General features: G+C 37.2%; 1 protein-coding gene across 10 annotated transcripts in view; it reads right to left on the bottom strand.

The window, feature by feature from the left end:
- MBD5 (methyl-CpG binding domain protein 5) overlaps positions 1-19,726 on the bottom strand; it is a 149,103-nt gene that overhangs the window by 10,812 nt on the left and 118,565 nt on the right. For 7 of the 10 annotated variants that reach the window (XM_052791368.1, XM_052791371.1, XM_052791367.1 and 4 more), the window contains 4 exons: positions 10,491-11,519; positions 8,602-8,813; positions 5,647-6,855; positions 94-206 (listed from right to left, as the gene is read on the bottom strand). In XM_052791368.1, the coding sequence (XP_052647328.1) occupies positions 94-206; positions 5,647-6,855; positions 8,602-8,813; positions 10,491-11,519 (2,563 nt within the window). The remainder of the gene's footprint in view (positions 1-93; positions 207-5,646; positions 6,856-8,601; positions 8,814-10,490; positions 11,520-19,726) is intronic. The other 3 variants (XM_052791375.1, XM_052791376.1, XM_052791377.1) reach the window with 3 other exon arrangements.

Here is a 19,726-nt window from a genome sequence, read left to right as displayed (position 1 = left end):
GCCGATCTGCTAAGCTCCCTAAAATGAGAGTCTTCGGAAGCAAAAGAATTTAATTATTCCATTTCACTAGTAAATAAATGAGCATTTACTTACTTTCTGTTCCTTTTTCTGGCTCGGTTGTAAGCTTCTAGACCTTCTGTTAGTGTCTTCAACTTCTCTGGCTCCACCTGAGTGAAGGTATGAACACCAAACCACATTACCCAGACCTGCAATTATTAAACACTGCTTTTACTTTACTGCTAGACATGCATTATTATGGAGCCTAATTTTCACTGCATCCATAAGACACTAACCTTCCCAGCCAAGAATAAATTAACGTCTGGCTACATACACCCCCTCATACATATATATATAAAATAATTTCTCTAGATGCCCACACCACTAGCAATAGAAATACAGAAAACAAAAACATGACACTCACGAAAACAAAACTAAGAAGGAGAATAGTATTTTTAAAACCTTGTTTGTCTTTATATTATTAATACGAACACTGTTGTTAAAGTCTCATAGTCTGTGCTCACATCTTACAAATATATTTTACACCTTTGAGACCACCTGGAATGCATTAAAATACCAAGTTGCCTAGTACACATGATACAATTTTTACAGATGCCATCAACACAAAAGTGTTTCACATCACCTCAAATTTCTGGATAAAGTATTTAAGGCCCCCGTTCAACCATGCTGCTAATGGCACAGCCAAATAATTCCCTTTTCAGAAGAGGACCAGTACGTGCTTAAGTTAAAAGGCTTAAGGCCTTAAAAAGGGGGTGGGCAGGATGACAAGCTTTATTTATGCATTATGACTCTATGAGTCTTAACGAGAGTTCGCTTTAGCCAGCTAATTTACTGGTCCCGAGAAAGGTCTTTTAAGAATTTTTTTACTTAAGCACATACTTTAGCGATCTGCTGAGTCAGGAATGAATCTGAGCATGTGCTCAACAGGGCTGCTGAGCTGGTTTTTAAAGTACTTTAACTGGAAATTAAAGTTCTCTTGAAATCAACCAGAATTATAATTGTTTAAGCCTTCTGTATATTAACCACTGCACATAATCACTGGCACCACTGCATAGGTACCAGTTAGTACTAGTGTAAACAATACAAGCAAGAAGAAAATGAATTATATCATCTATACGATTTTATCATTTGCATTCTCAAAACATTAGTCCACTTAACTCTGCATATTATTTTGATTTGGGTCAGTCATTTCTGCTTTTAAAAACAAAAATAGGTATTTATAGCACATCCATTTAAAGAAAATGAATGGATTAATTCCTTTTTCTTTGTCAGTATTGCTACATTTTGCTTGACTTATTTTTTAATCTTTGCATAACTTAACAAGAACCTTATATAGCATTTGTTTCATTAAAAAGTACAGCTTGTATTCTGACACAAGGAAAATTAATTCTATAAATACAAATTTATTAAGCATGCCTATATACAATCCGAAATTTAAATGCAAATTGCCTCTAAACCCAGCCTTTCAATTACAAAATCATTTATATTCACAATGAAACTGATTTTTAGATGTGACAATGTGAAGTTAATGAGTGAGCAAGTTGTCAAAACCTCTAGAAATAAGGCCCAACATAATACACGTTTAGACTAAATTTCACATGCCTTGAACTTACGCATCTGATAATGAAATTGGGGAATTCTGCTGTTTCAGGAACTTACAAGACAAGAGTCATTAATGGTGAAATCTGCAGAAGGGGAGGCAAGATTTCTATTTTCATGAAATAGATTCAATTATCCCACAGACTGCAGCGCTTCTCCCTTAAAACTGTGTTTACTTTTAATGCAAGACTGCAAATACCTCAAATAATTCCTCTCCTAATCAGACTTTGGAAAAATACAAATGCATACATAAGAAATACTATCTATTTAAAACCTGCGGGGCTTTTCTAAGGATAAACATGAGAAGAAAAGGCACACAACACCCACGGAATGAACAAACCGGCTTCGAAAGCTTATACGTTACATCTCCTACATTAAAACAGTATTATCGGAGGCATCGTTACTCTGTCTGCAATACACCGCAGCTCAAGCCTTCATTTAATAGCGTGTTTGAAAAAGAGCTAAAGAAGAACCTTAAGTTTTTCAAACTGAACAGAATTGAAAGGCAATAATGTAACCACCTTGATCCCGTACCTTAGACACTTTACTACGTGACAGAGTTGTCATGAAAGCTAAATTGTACATTATCCATACCCATGATGTATAGGTGTACATAAGGAACAAACTTCGCAAAGGGTTGTATATGCCTGCCATTAGATTTGTAAGAAAATTCAATGGTAAATATTTTTATGAAGGGCTAACACCATGTTTGGGTAACACGGGACTTATGTTAAGTAACAAAAAGGAATCAATATCTTCATTATTGGAAGTTTGTGATGGTAGAACAGTAAAAAACCTGCTAGCACTTTTTTGAAGAAGTAGTATCAAACTGCTAACATAACATGGTATTGGAAGGAACTATAACAGATATATTTAAATTAATAATGTCATATGCCTTCATTTACAATAAGCCATTACAACTCTAAGTAATACATACAAATGGGATTTTCAGGACATTGATAAATCACACCTATTATTATCTGTAGAACTATAAAAGCTCAGCTTAAAAAACCTAGTTTAACTGATGGAAAGTCCTATTGAGAACAATACTTGCCCCGTAAGAATCACTATGAAATGTACTAATAACAGGCAACTACTGCTCACAGAAACCCTTTGACTTTCATATTGTTGCTCTCAAAGCCTTGTTCTTGTTTAGGTGATTTGATTTGGATAATATTCAAATTAATTACTTAATGAAATACACAGCCTCCGTTTCAGGATGCATGTAGTTTCAGGCTTGCTCCTTTCCTTTTCAGATATTTCTGCTGCTACTGCTGCACTTCCCTTGGGTTCCTCTTTAATTTTCCAACAGCCAAAAAGCCAGTGTTCATTATGAAACAAAGGTGCAATATTCCTCCCTTCTCCTGTTAGGGAAACACCATTCTAGCTGCTCTTCAAACAGAAGCATTATTACATTTAATACCCAAAGTCTTTTAAATGGAAACAAAAATCAAATTATGTATGATATAAAGAACAGAGAATATACAAAGTACCATGAAATCCCAACAGCATAGCAAAACTAATGTTACAATATAGGAAGTTAACATTTGATTATACAAATACTCTAAAAGATGTTTTAAGAAAGCTCCACAGAAAATAGAATTTTCAGAACTGCTGCTAGTCACTCCCACAATGAATCGTAACCTTTCAGGATTTTTTGAAGCGCAGAATTTCTGAAGACCATTTGGTTTTCAAGGTTATTATTTCTTTTTGGTTTTCAAGGTGGTGATTTTTTTTTTTTCTGTTTGGTGTGGTTTCTTTTTTTTTTTTTCCTTTTTCTTCAGACCAGGCTGCCCAAACATCTGAAGAATGTAGCTTTACAACATGTTATAGGAGTGTCTGAACACGTGTACAGATTGCCACTGTGCATGGGAGTTCCTATTTTCAACTAGGAACAGAGCTATTAGACAGCACATGCATATTTTCACTTCTTTCATATTCCCCTGTATCCCACCTTTCAACCTCAACTCCTGACCTTTGGAATGGTCATTCCCTCTGTACTTCTTCTTGGGGAAAATTAGACATACTTTTTTTTCCTTTAATTTAAAATTATTATTATTAAAGGCCTTCTGATGTGAGAGGTGATCCATTAGGTGGGACTTCCTGATGAAGAACTTGAAACAGTCTCTCTTGCTGCCTCCACAAGCGCCTTGACGGTACCGCATGAGCAGCAATATACACATTTCCACAGATTGCTTCCCTGTTGTTTGTGCTTCAGTATACAATAAAATCTGTGCCACTGAATATAATATTACACAATGCTTATATAATGTACATAAGAGACACAAAATTGAAAAAGGCAGGTTTGCACAAAAGCAACTATACATTCTGGTATCCACAAATTGGGGCGAAAACTTATAAAATTGCTAAGGAATGCAAATGAAAAAAAACTTCACCTCTTTACAAAAGTTATAAAAAATAAGCTCTTCAAATGTATCAAAACAGTCATATAGATATGGATACACAATTTTGTGAAGTTAATACATAAATGCATACTTGGAACACATGTGCAGTGTAAGAACTGTATTCGTAATTCATATGGGACATTGATATTGTGCACCTCCATCTTTTATAGTTTGTGGTCTGTCTCATTTGCCCATACTTTCTAAATTGACTTGTAACTTGGGGATATAACCTTTATAAGGAATGAGCTCTTAAGCATTCAAATACTGTTACTAAAGCGTGTTGAATTCTCTATAAAAGTCTCTTTGAAACCTTTGTGGCTAAGGAGATCAACAGAGAAGCCAGCTGTAAAGGGAGACTACAGTTCTCTTGAACCAGAGTTAAAACCATTCTGGCCAACCATCACCCCAGTTATTTAGAGCACCAATTCATCACAGACCTGTTGGACTGTTTGGGGAAATGACATTTACACATCAGCCTCAGATAACTCTACGATTACAAAATGCAGTAAGACCAGCAGTGGTTACACTATAGATGCACCAGTTCCAGCTCAAGAAGTTCCTAAGCTACACACTGGTGGGAGTCAGAGGCTGCTGGTGAAGAAGCACTCCTCACCACGTTCTTGTAGTCCCTCTCCTCTGGATATCTGCTGTTGGACAAATTCGGGGGAAAGGAATACTTTGGTCCAACCCACTATCACCGTTCTTGTGACTGTTGTTGTGTAATGTACTAGGCAGGTATATGGGGAAAAAAAGACATAATTTTAAGTGGTTTGATTTCTTTGTGTCAGAGGCAAAAATGTTATTTCATTAGATCTTTCTCCTTACGTATCTTTAAAATTTGCATTTTATAAAATGGCACTCAAAATATTTCCCATCTTCCATATATAAATATTTTTATAAGAACTACAAAAATATAAAGTTACAGAAGTAGTGGAGACCAGAATTTGAAATATTTATCATAATAAAATAACCAATAACTAACCAATAATTCCTTGATAACTGTATTTTCTATATATTCCCCAACAAGCATAAGGCTTGTCGACAAAAAAAAAAAAAAAAAAAGGATTTTAGTATTAGAGAGCAAATTAGAATGCTTTCCTCACTATTAAAAGCTGGTCAAAACCTCTTTTCAAGGTGAAAATGCGCATGCATTTCCTCTTAAAGAGCGTATGTATAAATCAGCAAGCTTTTACTTATTATAGATTCCTCAATCTGATTAGATCACTCTTCCTTTTTGCAGTTTTCAACACTTCTACATATCTCTATATCAGTTTCTTTGGACACAGCCAGAAGTTTGACTAAATACACAATGTAAGTTAATCAATTTTTTGTTAAATGTTTTTTTGTGTAGCAAGTCTTTTGTGCACAAATTAGTCAGTAAAGCATAATCAGGCCAAAATAATAATCTGTTTCATGGCATTTGTAGAAGTTTCTTATTAGGTAACTATGGGAAAACTTCAGTTCTGCAAGCTACAGTTATGAAAAAAAGCAATTTGTACTACTAAAACAAGAGACAAAGACTAAAATAAAGAATGGACCGAGATATGTTTTGATAAACATTTGTATGGGCATAGGTACATGTGTATATAGATAGATAGATATGTGCATATATATATAAATATACCTTCCCCTCCTCAGCGTTTTGTTGACATGAATTGTGAACTTCTTCTTCTCTTACTAGTTTTCCAGGCCACGAAGTCAGTCCTTTGATTTGGCCCCAGACCAAGTCGCCAACATTAAACGTCCTCGGCCTGTAATGTATCAGCTCATTTGAAGAAGGGGAATCTGGGTTCCTTAGGTCATCTTCACTACTGATGCTTTTAGCATCTGAAGGGCTAGGCACACACCCATTAATGCTTTTGGCATTAAAATCTCCATTGTAATGGATATAGTCTTTAACTAACGAACTTTCCAAGCTATTTGAGGAACTTGGAGATTGCTCTTCCAGAATCAGGTCTTGTTTAGAAGTGTTCAGCAACTCCCCAAATCCTCTGTTCTGCTGAGGCCTATTTCCGTTTATGTGTGCACAACGTTCCACAGTGTTCTCCAGTCTTTCCTTAAAACTCATCATAGTTCTTTTGTAATTGTTATACCTGAAATTCTCCTCCAACATTTTATCACTTTGACAGTTTCGCTGTGATAACAGTAACTGATGCTGCTCGCCTTGTAGCAATGGCAGTGTGGAGATGTTATTGGGCCTTTCGTGACAAGGACTACTATGGATATGGGTAGAGTGGTCTAGAAACTCATCACATTTCCATCTATTTATCTCACTGATGGGACTTTGCTCCCCTTCCCACTGTTTTTTGGGTGTGTTACAACTTGTTGATTTGTAATATTCATACCCATCCCCTTCATTCAAATTTTTACCGTGCTCTGAATTCTTCAGTATTCGTGTTCCTCTAGTGTTCCTTATCCTACCTTCATGATCAGAAACGGCAATGTTTCTTCCATGGATTACTGCACTGACAGCACTAGAAAGATTTAATGGGTCACCAATTGAGGCTGTGAAGGCACTCATGGCACTCAAAGCTGGAATGGGACTCATTTGTGTTGTACTGCTAACGGCAGTGGTGATTACTACTTGCATTCCTTTGCTTGCAGCATCTACAACTGCTTTGTAGATAGCGTCCACCGATGTATCACCCTGAGCAGCGACATTGAGGTTATCCTTTGCCTGTTGTCCAAGAGATGATTCAGTTCTTTGCTGCAAATCACAAGATGTTTCTTGGAAAGGAGGAAGCATAGTGTTGGAGCTCTCAGGAACTGGTGCCATTCCCATTTGAGTGATCATTCTTTTGTTTAGGACAGCAGCATCTTCCTGCATTCTCACCTGGAAATAGTAGAGAAAAAGATGGGAATTACTATTCTGCCTAAAGTTCCATTTCAACAGACAAACTTTGTTGCATTTTAATAAAAAAATCAGGATGGTGGCCAGGGTGACTATTTGTTACAGTACGTAATTTTATTTTGGTTATACATCCATTATGAAGTTTAATGCTGAACAAGCTAGATGGAAAACAAAAAAGGTATAATTTGGAGGAAAACAAAAACACTGGCTCTTAGACTTTGCCTCATGGATCAAAATAGATGCCTTGCGTGAGATGATACAACCTACCATGCACTGCACATTATCATCTCTTTCAGAGTCTTTTCAAGGATTTCCTCTTCCGATTGAAGTACGGCACCCTCCTTTTTTCTCTCAAGTCCTGAACAACTCCACCAAGGCCAATATTTCTGTTCTGAACTATTCTCTTTCGTTCCTTCCCAGACCTCACTTTTGCTTCTTCCCTCCCTATCAACTGTTCTTCTGTGCTCCTTGTATGCTCCTCATTCAATTTCTGGAACGTAGGCCATCACTGTCCTTTTGGAATTGGCTAACATTTCTGTTTTTTCCCTTTTGGTTATGCGCTTCTCTTGTGGGATCTCTTTTTACTTCAGTCCCTTGTAAACCATGCCTGCATCCCTTTACACTGCAGCTGTAATGTCAGGCACTGCCACAGTAAACTGTAACCTTCAGATTAAAGTAACTGTGCTTTTTATATTTCTTGTCACATACATAGGCAGCGAAGCTGATGTCAATAATAGTGCTACAACAAAAAACTGTAAAAAACAAGGGTAAAATATTTCCAAAAGCTCCTTTAGATACTTACAATTACTATTTATATAACTGAGAATCTGAAGCAAAAAATACTGAGATAAAGCTACCAAAACTCATACAAAACCAAAGAGAGGTAATAGGCAGTTAGAGGACTATGATTTTGCGAAAGCAGTGAAACATCTACACTGAGAAAATGGCACGTCTTCTTCTTCCTTCTTAAAGGGTAAAAGCACTTTCTGGCACTATCTGCATGCTTCCGTCTTCATGACGTGAATTCTGCAGCAACCACGGTAATACTGAATAATAATAAATATGTATTTTAACTCTGGTTTTATTACCTATTTTGGTTGCTATGCTTCCTGTCAGTATGTTAGTTTGATAGTTCAACTTGCATTATGAAGAATTGTCTATTTAGGTGGATAGCAGGGAGGTATCATTTTTGCACAGTTTGTCACTGTATATTCATTCCAATACCTGTTTTCTTCAGTCTATACAATTCACATCACAGCTAGCTCTTCCATTCAATTTCAGTGGGAATATAAGAGAACTGGTACCCACGGTCCCCTATAATCATGTATTAAGTTTCTAATTACTGCAAAGTGGTATCAATATTTATTTCTCACTGCTGAATTGTTAGAGTGGTCTAAATGGGAATTTACGATCATTTCTGCAGAATGGAAAATAGTTTTGCTAAAAATGAATAGTAATTGTCAGAACATACATAGCATTTTTTTTTGCAATATATGCAGCATAACTCTTTCCAAAGAAACTATACCCAATTTCTAAGAAACAAGGTATAAAATTTCAGTAACAAATGTTACTGATTTGCAAAATCCAAGACCTGCTGAAACAGGCAAGCAATCGTATATATCATATTGTCTTAATCACTCGGCAAAAAAAAACAGACTACGGAGGATGTAATTTTACCTACTGAGAGTTGCACATTTGTTTGAATATTGATTTCATTTTGCTTTCTACCTGGAAATTTTGGAACAGACATGCCATGGGGTTTGGGTTGTTAGCTGGGCCAGGAATTGGGGGCTGGCCTTGAAAGCCCTGCATGTTCTGGTACCCCTGGAGAAGGTGCTGTTGCTGCTGATTTGAAGGAAACATCTGATTGTTGTTTAATAGCGACTGGAGATGACTCAGCTGATGGTTATTCAAAGCAGTGTTTATAGATGACATGTCACCTGTAATTCAAACACAGGGAAACGTAAGTCAGTATAGTTTTCAACAGTCAGGAGGAATTTCCTTGACTCCAATTTTAACTGACTGCTAAGCAAATGCCTCTGTAAAACAACACTTTTCCCCTTCAATCTTCTACGGAATGGTCCTCAAGGCATGTGTCTCCTACTCTTTATTTCTGTATTTCTTCAGTATTGCTTCTTTTGTACGTCACATCTATCTGGACTCTTTCTAAAGGTTTCTGACATGACTGTCTTTGCCTTTGGAACGGTACACAGCCAAGTATGGCAGAATGAGCTTCTATGATATTTGTTATCTTGGAATTTTACTCTTAGTTTCCAAAGAGTGACTGCTTCAAACAGTACTGGGGTGGTGAGGGGGAGAAGGAGGAGGAGGGGAGAGAGAGAGAGAGAAAGAGAAAATAATTTCAAAAAACCAACAAAACTAGTTTTTCATTCACTGACAAAATAACGTGAGCTAACTGCAAATGAGCAAAGGCTTTTTGGCTCACAGACATGTCAGCCAACACTAAACAATTTTTTTTTTTACGTTCTAGAGAAACAACTGTATTCACATTTTGTATTACATGAAAATCTCACTTTACATGAATGAAAATTATGGTTCTAGTAAAAAACGCTGCTGAAAATGACTTTATGAAATAATAAAGCTTAAAAATCCATCCATTTCCTAGGTGGCTTTTTGTTTTTTAATAAAAAGCTCATGTTTTTCTTAAAATTGCCATTTGCAGAATCATTGGTTAGTCGTACTTTACAGGGAAAATGCAAAGCAGAGTTGAGTTCACGATAGCCATTTAGTAGGTAAGTATGAAGTAATAAGTTAAAATACTTATCAGCTCTTTGCCACTACTTAATTCCTCCTCCTAGTCTATTTATTAGATTACGTAGTCCAAACAACAGAGGAGTACTAACTGTATTACATATTCTTGGTAAAAACCATCAAAAGACCCAGGAGAAAAAACTTGTATTTAAGGGCTTTTTAATCACTTGTTTTGGGATGTACATGTTTGTCAAGTGAAATACCCCGGGTTTCTAAACTACGAGTTAAAAAAAAAACAACCAAACGAGAAATGAGAAAATATAAATACACAATAAAGGGCTCGAAGGGCAACCTTCCTCTTTGAACTTGTGCAAGGACCTACTTCGAGTGCTTTACGGATTACTTTACAGGGAGCGTGCTTATGGTTTTGGCACCTTTAATTCACTGGGAAAAATGCACTTGGCCATTTTTCATCTACTGCACAGCTACTCATACTAACCCTGTGATGCCACATGCACTTGAAATGAAACACCGCATCCCAGAGATGCACCTGTGCTTTTACTACTTGAAAAAAGAAACAAGTCCAATTGCTTACAGAATTTTAAGGTGTATATAGTAGGTCTAGGTGGCATCAGAATTAAGAATGGAGTATAAAATAATTTCCAAAACTAGTATTAAATGTTACTGAATTAAATTAGATTGTATTTTAAATTTCTTACAATAACAGTTATGTTTTCCTCAATAGAAATAAACAAGCTGTAACATACAAAAGCCTTACAAAAAGAAGTATGATAAAGTGGAGTCTTTAAAAAAAGAAACTAGAATCCGAAACTCCCCCTCCCCAACCCTCTTCCTTTTTTTTTTTTTTTTTTTTCCTTTTATATCTGTGAAGAAATTGAACTTACCAAGCAGACCTGTCCCCAGTAGAGGGTTAAGTAGCTGTGGCACCACAGAGTTATTGTTGAGTTTAGCTGGACCAGATGTATTCCCAGCATTATTAGATATGTTCAGCAATGTTTCTGCCATTGACACCACTGCTGTCCCACCACCCAGGGTTGAGACAGACAGTGCTGCCACTGCTGATGATGTAGTGGTTGTGGTAGTGGTTGCCTGGGAGGAGGTGGCTATGGAAACCTCTGGATGATGAGCGGTGTTGCCCGATGCAGAGTTCAGGACACCTCCCACCAGCTGGGGGTTCAAGGCCATTAATGCTGAGGCCCCAGAGACAGCTGGGAGGAGCAGGGGGTTAGAAGTAGTGTCAGTGCCTGAAAAGCTGGGTATGGGGTTGCCCAGGGGGTTGGTTAAAAGGGTCTCCACCCTGTTGCTTTCTGACTGATTGCTTGGCAAATGGTCAGGTGGGGCTGTCATCTGGGTTACTGAGGGTAAAGGGTTATTTTGCTGTTGCAGCAAATCTGAGATGGTCAGATTGAAAGATGGTAGGGGAAGCATGGCAGCTGCTTGGGCTTGGTTCTGAAGGAGGGTTGCTAGAAGCTGAAAATGAACAGGCTGTAATACCTGCCCATCCACGTCACTGGAGAGAAAAGCTAAAGCAGCATTTACATTCGGGTTGAGAAAACCTAAAGGGTTGAGGTTGACCTCAGACTTGCCTTCTCCTGCTGAAGGCTGTAGTATATTTAATAGATTCTGGTTTAGGAGATGTTGCTGATTCACTGGCAAAGAGATAGGTAGAGAATTGAGGAGGTTTTGATTCAAAGAATGTGGAAGATTGTTGTTTGAAGAGCTGTTCTGCGGAAAATGAAGCGAGTGTTCGTGGCCAGCAAAAGGGAAATCGCTCCCAATGGGCAGCTGGCTCTGAAGTGGGTTTCCAGCTGCAGTAGTGACTATAACACCATCTTGAAGCACAGATGTTGTCTTTGTGATGGCCGGTTGGCTGGTGCCAGCTATGGCTATTGATGATGACGGTCCTGAACCCCCTGCAACGCAAAAGAACAAAACTATTAACAGCATACTGCCTGTTGGGAGACTATCGTCAAAGTTATAAACTAACTAGATCAATCCAAAACAGTAACGTTTGATACCCATGCACAGGAAAGAAAATCCTTTGAGCATCTGGACTTGAGTATTTTTTAAATATGAACGTATCTGCCATCAGCTACTTCCGATACTACGTGCTGTGCTACATCTCATTGGAAATTATTTAACTATACACTTGTATTTCCCTTAAATTTCTTTGAGCGCGGATACTATAGGATTTCGTTCATTACATATTTTGATTAGCATAAACCTAAAAGCAACCATAACTTAATGTAGCTAGTCGTGGACCAGTATGAAATTAACTACTAGGAAGAAGGATCAATGGGAGACACGAATGATGTTGTGTGAAAGAGTGCGAGTACATGATCTAAATGTAGATGTGAAACTTATGCACTTCTATTTCCTGCTCTATTCCTTTAATGGGGTTTTGGAGAATTATTATTTAAAGCATTATTTTGGACTCCAGAAGAAAAAATACAATCATGACAATTACATGTCATGATGATGCCTGTGACAAAAATCTAATGAGCAAAACACATTATGGTCAATGTAGGTTAGCAGACAAAAAACCCCAACAATTTATAAAGAAAAAAATGTAAATAATTGGGGTGGTCTAGTCATATCCATCACTTGGCTTGAAAAGAAAGACCAGCTGGGTAGATCTACTGTGAGGGTGTTACATGGAAAGAGGGAGAGAATAATAAAGTTTATTTGGGTATCTTTATAGCCCTTTACCAAATCTGAAGTATAAAATAAATTATTCATTGTCTTTCACTTAAGGCAGAGTCTTGAACTGACAGTGGTCATGCGCAAAAAACCTATAAAGGGAGACTAGGAGAATTAAAGCAAGTGAAATTGCCGTGAACTATGCCTTTCTACTTTATCCATTGCTATTCACTGGAGAAAATTTGGGTATTAAAATTATATACTGCATTTATATAAAACTGTATAATTATAAATGTATTTAGCTATGGTTTTGATGCAATAAAATAATTTTCCATTCCAACTGTCCACAAGTATAGCTCACATGACAGAGATCAGAAGGTATCGATTATGATCCATATAATTCTATGATTATCAGAAAGTATCACTTATCATTTCTCTAAACAAATACTATTTGAAAAGGGATATGCAACTACACTGTTAACTGGTAAGAACTGAATCAAATCTTTACATCATTTGTAACTTAAAATACCATTTTCAAGTACTGTAACGTTATGACAACTCAAAAAGGTACAAAATTAACACAGTACATGAGGCCCTGCATTGAATTCATGAGAAGAAAGATCACACCCTCTCTCCCAGGTCCCATTATCAGTACAGAAATTAAATAATAAATTAACAGAAGATAAAGTAAGAACAAATTGTAATCATAAAGCAGAGGATATCCTATTCTGCTGTGATGAGAAATATGTTAACAAAGCAGTAAAAGCAGTTTCATGACAAGTACATTTCTCTAGGCAGCAGTTTGGAACAAAAAAACAGATAAGCACTTGAGGAACGAAAAGCCAACCATGCACTGAAAATATATGTCCCACTGGATCTCCACTTATGGTTTTGTGTTTAACATTTCAGATTAGGCAGGAATAGCAAATGCTCTATATCTTGACACCCCCAGGCCTGGCAAATGTCTCATATATACTGAGAAACTGGCACCCACGCCCTCCCCGGCTTTCTAGCTCAGAAATACAGACTTCCAAATTATAGACCCTTCCCAATAAAAGTCAATGAAAAGCTGCTAATCAGACAAGTTGCTCAGAAATTATTCAAAACTAAGATGAAGCTAGTAACAGCAAACCTATTGGTAGAGATGAATGAAAAACACAGCTTTCTGCCAATGTATCTGTCCTGCTACTCGTTACCTAATTCTGGAGGGAAGCCACCTCTGGCAATGCCTCCAAAATGAAACATAACAGAAAAAAGAAAGATTCTCTCAAGCACATGTTTACACATCCAGGTGTACATGACCTACTGAGATGACATGTTAGAACGATTTTTCATGTGTGTGCACTTTTTTTTCCTTTCAGTATTTTGCTGTTTTTGTAAATAAGCCAATAGTAAAACATACTTCATACAAATGAATGGCATAACATAAAATCAAATTCAACGTGTATGTTTACTACTTATTTTTAACACACAACCGTAAACTCTGGCTACTCAAATTCAATTACGCAAATCCCAGAGAACCTAAACTAAAATACAACTGCACATCTTCCTTTTTTTACTAATCTCTGAAATATTTTAAACTGCATTTCTAGAAAAGTAACAGAGAAGTCTTTAAAATCTTGTGGCTAAAAGCAAATTCTTTTTGTTTCACCAAAGAAAACACACCCACTTGTAATAGTTTCAAACTCTCATGCCAGGCTTGTAATGGATCAGTATGCTACAGAGCCCGCAGTGATACACATTATTAACTATCAGGTACCTGTTCACTCACAAAAAAGGAAATTTATTAACTATCAGGTACCTGTTTGCTCACAAAAAAGGAAATTTTCAAATTTTTCTATTTTGTTTTGTTTAAATCAGTACCCAGAACTGACATTCCAAGGATTTAAATATTAGGAGAAGTCCCAAAGACCAAACTACAGATGTAAGAAATACCATTATAAAGCCATTCCTATACGGTTTTAACAGAAGAATCAGCTGTACCACTCAAAAGACACAAGATGGATGCCTACCGTACTTAAAAAATACATAGGGCCTCTTAAATAATGTTGGTTGAAGAACTGCTCGCTGAACCAAAACTGTCACTGCACTTCGAGACACACTTAACGTGAGTGTCTCTAGTTGTAATCCAGTTTAAGATGGCCAGGTAATACCCGAACATCTTCAGATGGCTATTTCTCCCACTTGTAAATGACCTTCCATATAAAATCTTACTGTCATATAGATAAAACCAGGTTACCGTCTGCTTAGCCTGACCTGCAGGAATAGTCGGATATACTGGACTTTCTAAGGCATGAGTTCATTTCAGGCAGTATTTTTTTGGAAACTCTTTACTCCCGCAATAGGAGAAAGACAGATATACAGGCTTTTTCCTCGGTAGCTAAGGCAGGCTTCCCTCGCTACTAGAAATCGTATTCAATGTGTTAAGCAGCACATGGATAGATTTTTAATTCAGGCGTGAGGAAACTATTCTATATATAGAGCTCTCATGAATATAAAACCTAATTTTGGTATTTTCAAGTGGACCTAATCTCCATTTTTAATTTATTTATGATCCTACTTTCCATTCCACACAGGTAAATGACCACATGGAATAGTATTTGGTGTGAAGCAAATCTCAAACTTGTAAAATTGTTGCTAGGTTTTTGTCAAACACTGCTCTGTTTTCTAACCCCCATCAAACACTGCTTCTGGAGATCTAACCTGAGAGGTCTAGAGTGCATTCAACACTCGTCCTTTCTCCAGATTAATTAGGCAATTAATTAATTGCTACTAGGGAAACAAAGAAAAAAAAAAAGGGTGGATTCTGAGTAGGAGGAAGAAAATGTGTCCTTATTTCAATCCAGACTTTAGAAGTTTGGGAGTTGAAGAGGCAATGAGCAGCCAGACTTCAGCAGGAAAAGAAAACACAGGCAAATATCCCCCCCAGCTTCTGTTAAACCTGCCTCACAGAAAGACACGGTAGGAACTGGTGTAGAGAAGTCCTGAATTGGGTAGTAGCCAATACAATATTTACAACTGCATTCTGGGACAAATCTATCTCCAGCAACAGACTGAATTGCCACAATATGATTTCTGGATCTCTTCCAAAATGCCATCTCCAACAAGTCAATATTCCAGATGAAGAAATGCACGCACACCCATTCTCATTAAAATATAGTGCTGCTAAACTTCTTTTGAACGTTTGGCCCCAATCCAAAAGACAAAAATCTGAATTATTTTTCCCCCTTTATAAAACATGGATAATTTCCATAATTGTGATTGATAGCACTGAATAAACAAGGTGCAGAAGGCCATCTTCCTCTGGGAGGACCACAAGAGCCCTCGGAGAGCCCTCTGAACTGTCCTTCCCCAGTTTCAAAATGAAATCTCCAAGTTCCAGGACAAACATGAGCAGTCCTGTCTTTTCGACTCACGAGGAGACAAGGTGCAATGAGAAGAAAGCGATGCCTGGCATCGGCAGCATGAAGCTGTGAAGAGTTCTCTGAACAGCACGGAAAAACGTAACGTGCCTCATCAAAGCAACGCTGTCAGCTACACTGCAAGTACAAGAGAAGAAAAGTCCTAATAAAAGGCCTGTCCTTCCAAATTGGGTGGTAGCACCAAAGCGTAGCAGAGGTGATCTGGAACTGACTCTGGATGTCCTTTGAGGTCTGTCTTTTATTCAAAGTGATATCTAGACCCATACATTGTATTTTCTAGAATTTTCAACGAGGGCAGGATGACTGTGGAAACCAGATGGTGGATGTCAGCTGAAAAAAGAGCCCTACGCAAACAAGTTGTCTTGGCCAGCAGTGCTGTAAGGAAAGCAGGACTGCGATTCCGACCGCTTGGATTTCTTTCAGTCCTGCAGAAGGATGACAGCCAGAAGAAGATGCGCCGCAGCACCAAAGAGTTTCGACAGTGTGTTCGCTCACCCAAAACTCCACCACGAAACGGTTCGTTATTACTGTATCCAAGGCTCCAAGATGACAGTTAGGAGGCTTTTGATGAGAAACGCGAATGGGAGTTGAAAGCTAAAAGGAAATCACAAGTTTGATTCCAAGTTTCATAAAAACAAGGTATTTTGAATTCTGGAAACCCAAGGTATCATACGTGTTGGCTCCGTAAACAACAGGCCTTAATAATCAGAAGCTCTTAAGAGTAAAAGGGGAATGAAAAAAAAGATGAAGGAGTTAGACTAAAAGCCATAAAAGCCTAAGACAAACACTGGCTTCCAGCTCCTGCAGACAGAAGTGCCTGCCAAAAGTTTCTTTTGCCAGTTGTTGAGAAAAAGGAACTGTCTTTGTAATGCAGCGAGAAGAAGAAATATCCAGAATGCTGAAAAAGTAGATCTATTGTTCTCTTAGAGAGTCAAATAAATGTTTTGGGAGTAAATAAATGGAAATTGAATAGGATATACATTTTTAAAATTATTACTTTGTGGGCTATAGTATTTTATTTATGAGCATTTTTATTTTGTTTTCTTTTGAAAGAAGGTTTATTTTCCTGCGTGGATTTTATCCGTGTACCTTTTTTTGAAGTATTGCTTGACAGGTATTCTTAAGCGAATACAATAAAATAATGGGCATTATGAAATCAGTTTGTGTTTGAGAAGATTCACTCTCCCTGCTCACTTAAAATAAATTAGAGCAGAAGATATTTATCATTAATATCTCAGCATTGTGCTACCATGAAAAGACAGGGATGCATATGTACACATATGCTATTGCGATGGCAGGATGTAGTCAGAGGTCTATCTTGTTTTCAGTCCTGGTTTTTAAACAATATTAAGATTTGAACAATATGAAGACTTGTATGGCAAGCTTCAATGGCTGTCCTCGGAAAGAGAATTTGGGGTATGAGCTATTGATTTCAAACTAAACAAAAGGAAAGAATCAAAAACCATACATCATTTCTGCAGTGGAAGAATCATCGTGTCTGCATATAAATATGTAAGAACAGTAATGACTTCACATACTGTGAATAATGCTCAGCTTCCCTAGAAACCAGACAATTCAAACCGAAAGCAAACTATAGTAGTCTTCAGAGATGCTAAAAGTATTTCTACCAAATCAAAGAACATTAACTACATATGCATTTTCCTAAAAAACTGCAGTTAAAGTATACCAAATAGAAAATGATAATGCAAGTAGTTTTACAACGCATTTCTCTGTGAAACTATCCATTATGTACTCTAATATTTCAACAGTCTCAACAGTACACTGCTGGAATTTGTAAAACAAAAATAACTGATAAAACAGGTGTATTAAGTACTTGGGAAACTAGAAGTGCAGAACTTGCTCATTAGCCATTAACACCTAAAACATTTTAAGAGCTGAGAACAAATGTTATAGATACCACTTTCTCAATTCTTACTTTTCTGCATATTCAATAAAAATGCAGCTAGATTTATTTTATATTTGATATTTTCTTTATTGCTTTTTTAGTTTAGAACATTTCAAGTTTTTGAAACCCTTGACAGAAACTCACATTTAACTCCTTGGCCACGTAGTGAGCTTCTTGCTAAACCCTCCACCACTTCCAACCTCTCCTAGGGTAAAACTCAGTAGCTCTTGCAGAAGAGAGCTGCACGATCCTTTCAAAAAGGTCCAGCCAGAGTGGAGAGAGGAAAGTTCCACTGCATGCCTTACCCTGAGATTATGAAGGTGTGAAAGTAGAAAAGATCACTTAGGCATTGTAATTACTACTCTATCTCAAAATGTTAGTGCAACTTCTACCGCATAGGGGTCACCAATCCGCGCTCGAGGCCTCCAGAAGCTACTGCAATACTAATACAAAATAAGAATTAATATCAACTTAGAGATACGAACACATAGTTTGCATCAGTAGCAATATTGTTAAATTAGTGATTTTAAGAGGCTTAACTTTCACAGAAATATAATCGCTGAGGGAAATGATATGACCTCATAATCCTTAAAAATTTGAGACAACATGTTCTTGCTTTAACTACATATTCCATCACTTACCTATAAACTTAGAACCAAGAGCTATACATTTTTATAATTATACTCTCCGTTTTCTTTTTGGAATGGAAAACATTTAAGATATTTATCTGGTATCACATTTATTATAGTGCTTTCAATTCCGAAGAAACCATAATTCAGCAGTTAACCGCAAACTACTGTCAGTTGTTTTCCTTATCGAGATCACGCACTCCCTTGAGACAACAGAGAAATCACGAACAACGGACCAATAAATAAAACATCCTTCTCAGCCCAGCAGAACCAGTTAAAAACATGAACTCCCCTCATATACAATACTCCGTCCGCACAGAATGTGCTCTTCTGTGAAACAGGTTTAACTGCCTATCCATAATATCACGCTTATCACTGTAGCAGCTAAGCGTATTACTATGACTACCAAAGGCATAACGCTGCATGATCATATTTTTTTTTTCTCACTTACAACAAAACAGCTGTAATGTTGGCCCCTTTCTTAATAGTGTTTTTCAAAATCTTGTTTTAACAGATTATTTTAAGGATGAAAATCACTGAGGACTACAGCATGCAGTCTCTGCATCTTCTGAAAAGTGACTTAGTCAAGAATGAGTCTGTCAGAATTCTGGGGGAAGGGCAAAAAGCCCAAAGCAGTTTCTACGACAACAGAAATGCTTAAAATTAGGCTTTTTTTTAAAATACCTGACCGAATTTTGGTCTTGGCTCTTCTCCTTGCCCCTGTCTCTTCCAACTTCTGCATTTTACCATCACTGCTGTTTTTAAAATGACTTTGGGAAAACTGTTCTTATGTGCTTAGCTGTCAGTCGAAAGCAGAAGCAGTCTTCTAGTAAAAAACTGTCAAGACAACAGCATACAAATGAAGGAAGTCTTTCAGTATTTTCTCAGCGTTGGCACTTGGTCTGACCTCGTCCTGTATCATTCCCCCATTCACAATTGTGGGAGATGCATTGCAGATGAGTTACAACATTTTATTGCAAATTTGGAAACTAAAAATTCAATAAAAAGCGTTATTTCTTTCAATAGTGCCCACTCCACCCTCTAGCAAGTTTTGGAATTGCCCACTGGTTCTGCTTAAGAATATTTTCAGAAGATGGTGAGAGCTAAATATGTATGGAAAATCTTATATAACTAGTTGTTTTCCTTCACAATAACATCTTTAATAAAATAAGACTCATCTTTCTGCATTATTTTATTATTATTTTTTACAAATACTCCAACTTTTATTAATATAAATTCCTAGAAAAATGTATGGCACTTAAAACACTAACCAGGTAGGAGTCTGGTTAACTCAAACACTGAGAGTTACCAGCAAATTCAAATTTTAAGAAACAAAACACCACAAGAAAAAACCAAGCTGTGTGTCTAAGCAAGCGATGTTCTCGGTAAGCGGAGCTCAGCAGAGCTGAACTTTTAAGCTTGGTATCTATCTCAGAGGTAACGCCACTGCGATTCAGGCACTGCGTCCGGCAGTGCCCGAAGGGCCCCAGACAGCAGGTGAGGTCAGAGTATAGCTAATATAC

This window comes from Harpia harpyja, chromosome 7 (assembly GCF_026419915.1).
Source record: "Harpia harpyja isolate bHarHar1 chromosome 7, bHarHar1 primary haplotype, whole genome shotgun sequence".
In the NCBI taxonomy this organism is placed as follows: Eukaryota; Metazoa; Chordata; class Aves; order Accipitriformes; family Accipitridae; genus Harpia; species Harpia harpyja.
Note: the sequence above shows the minus strand (reverse complement) of the source record. Positions and strands in the feature narration are given on the sequence as shown.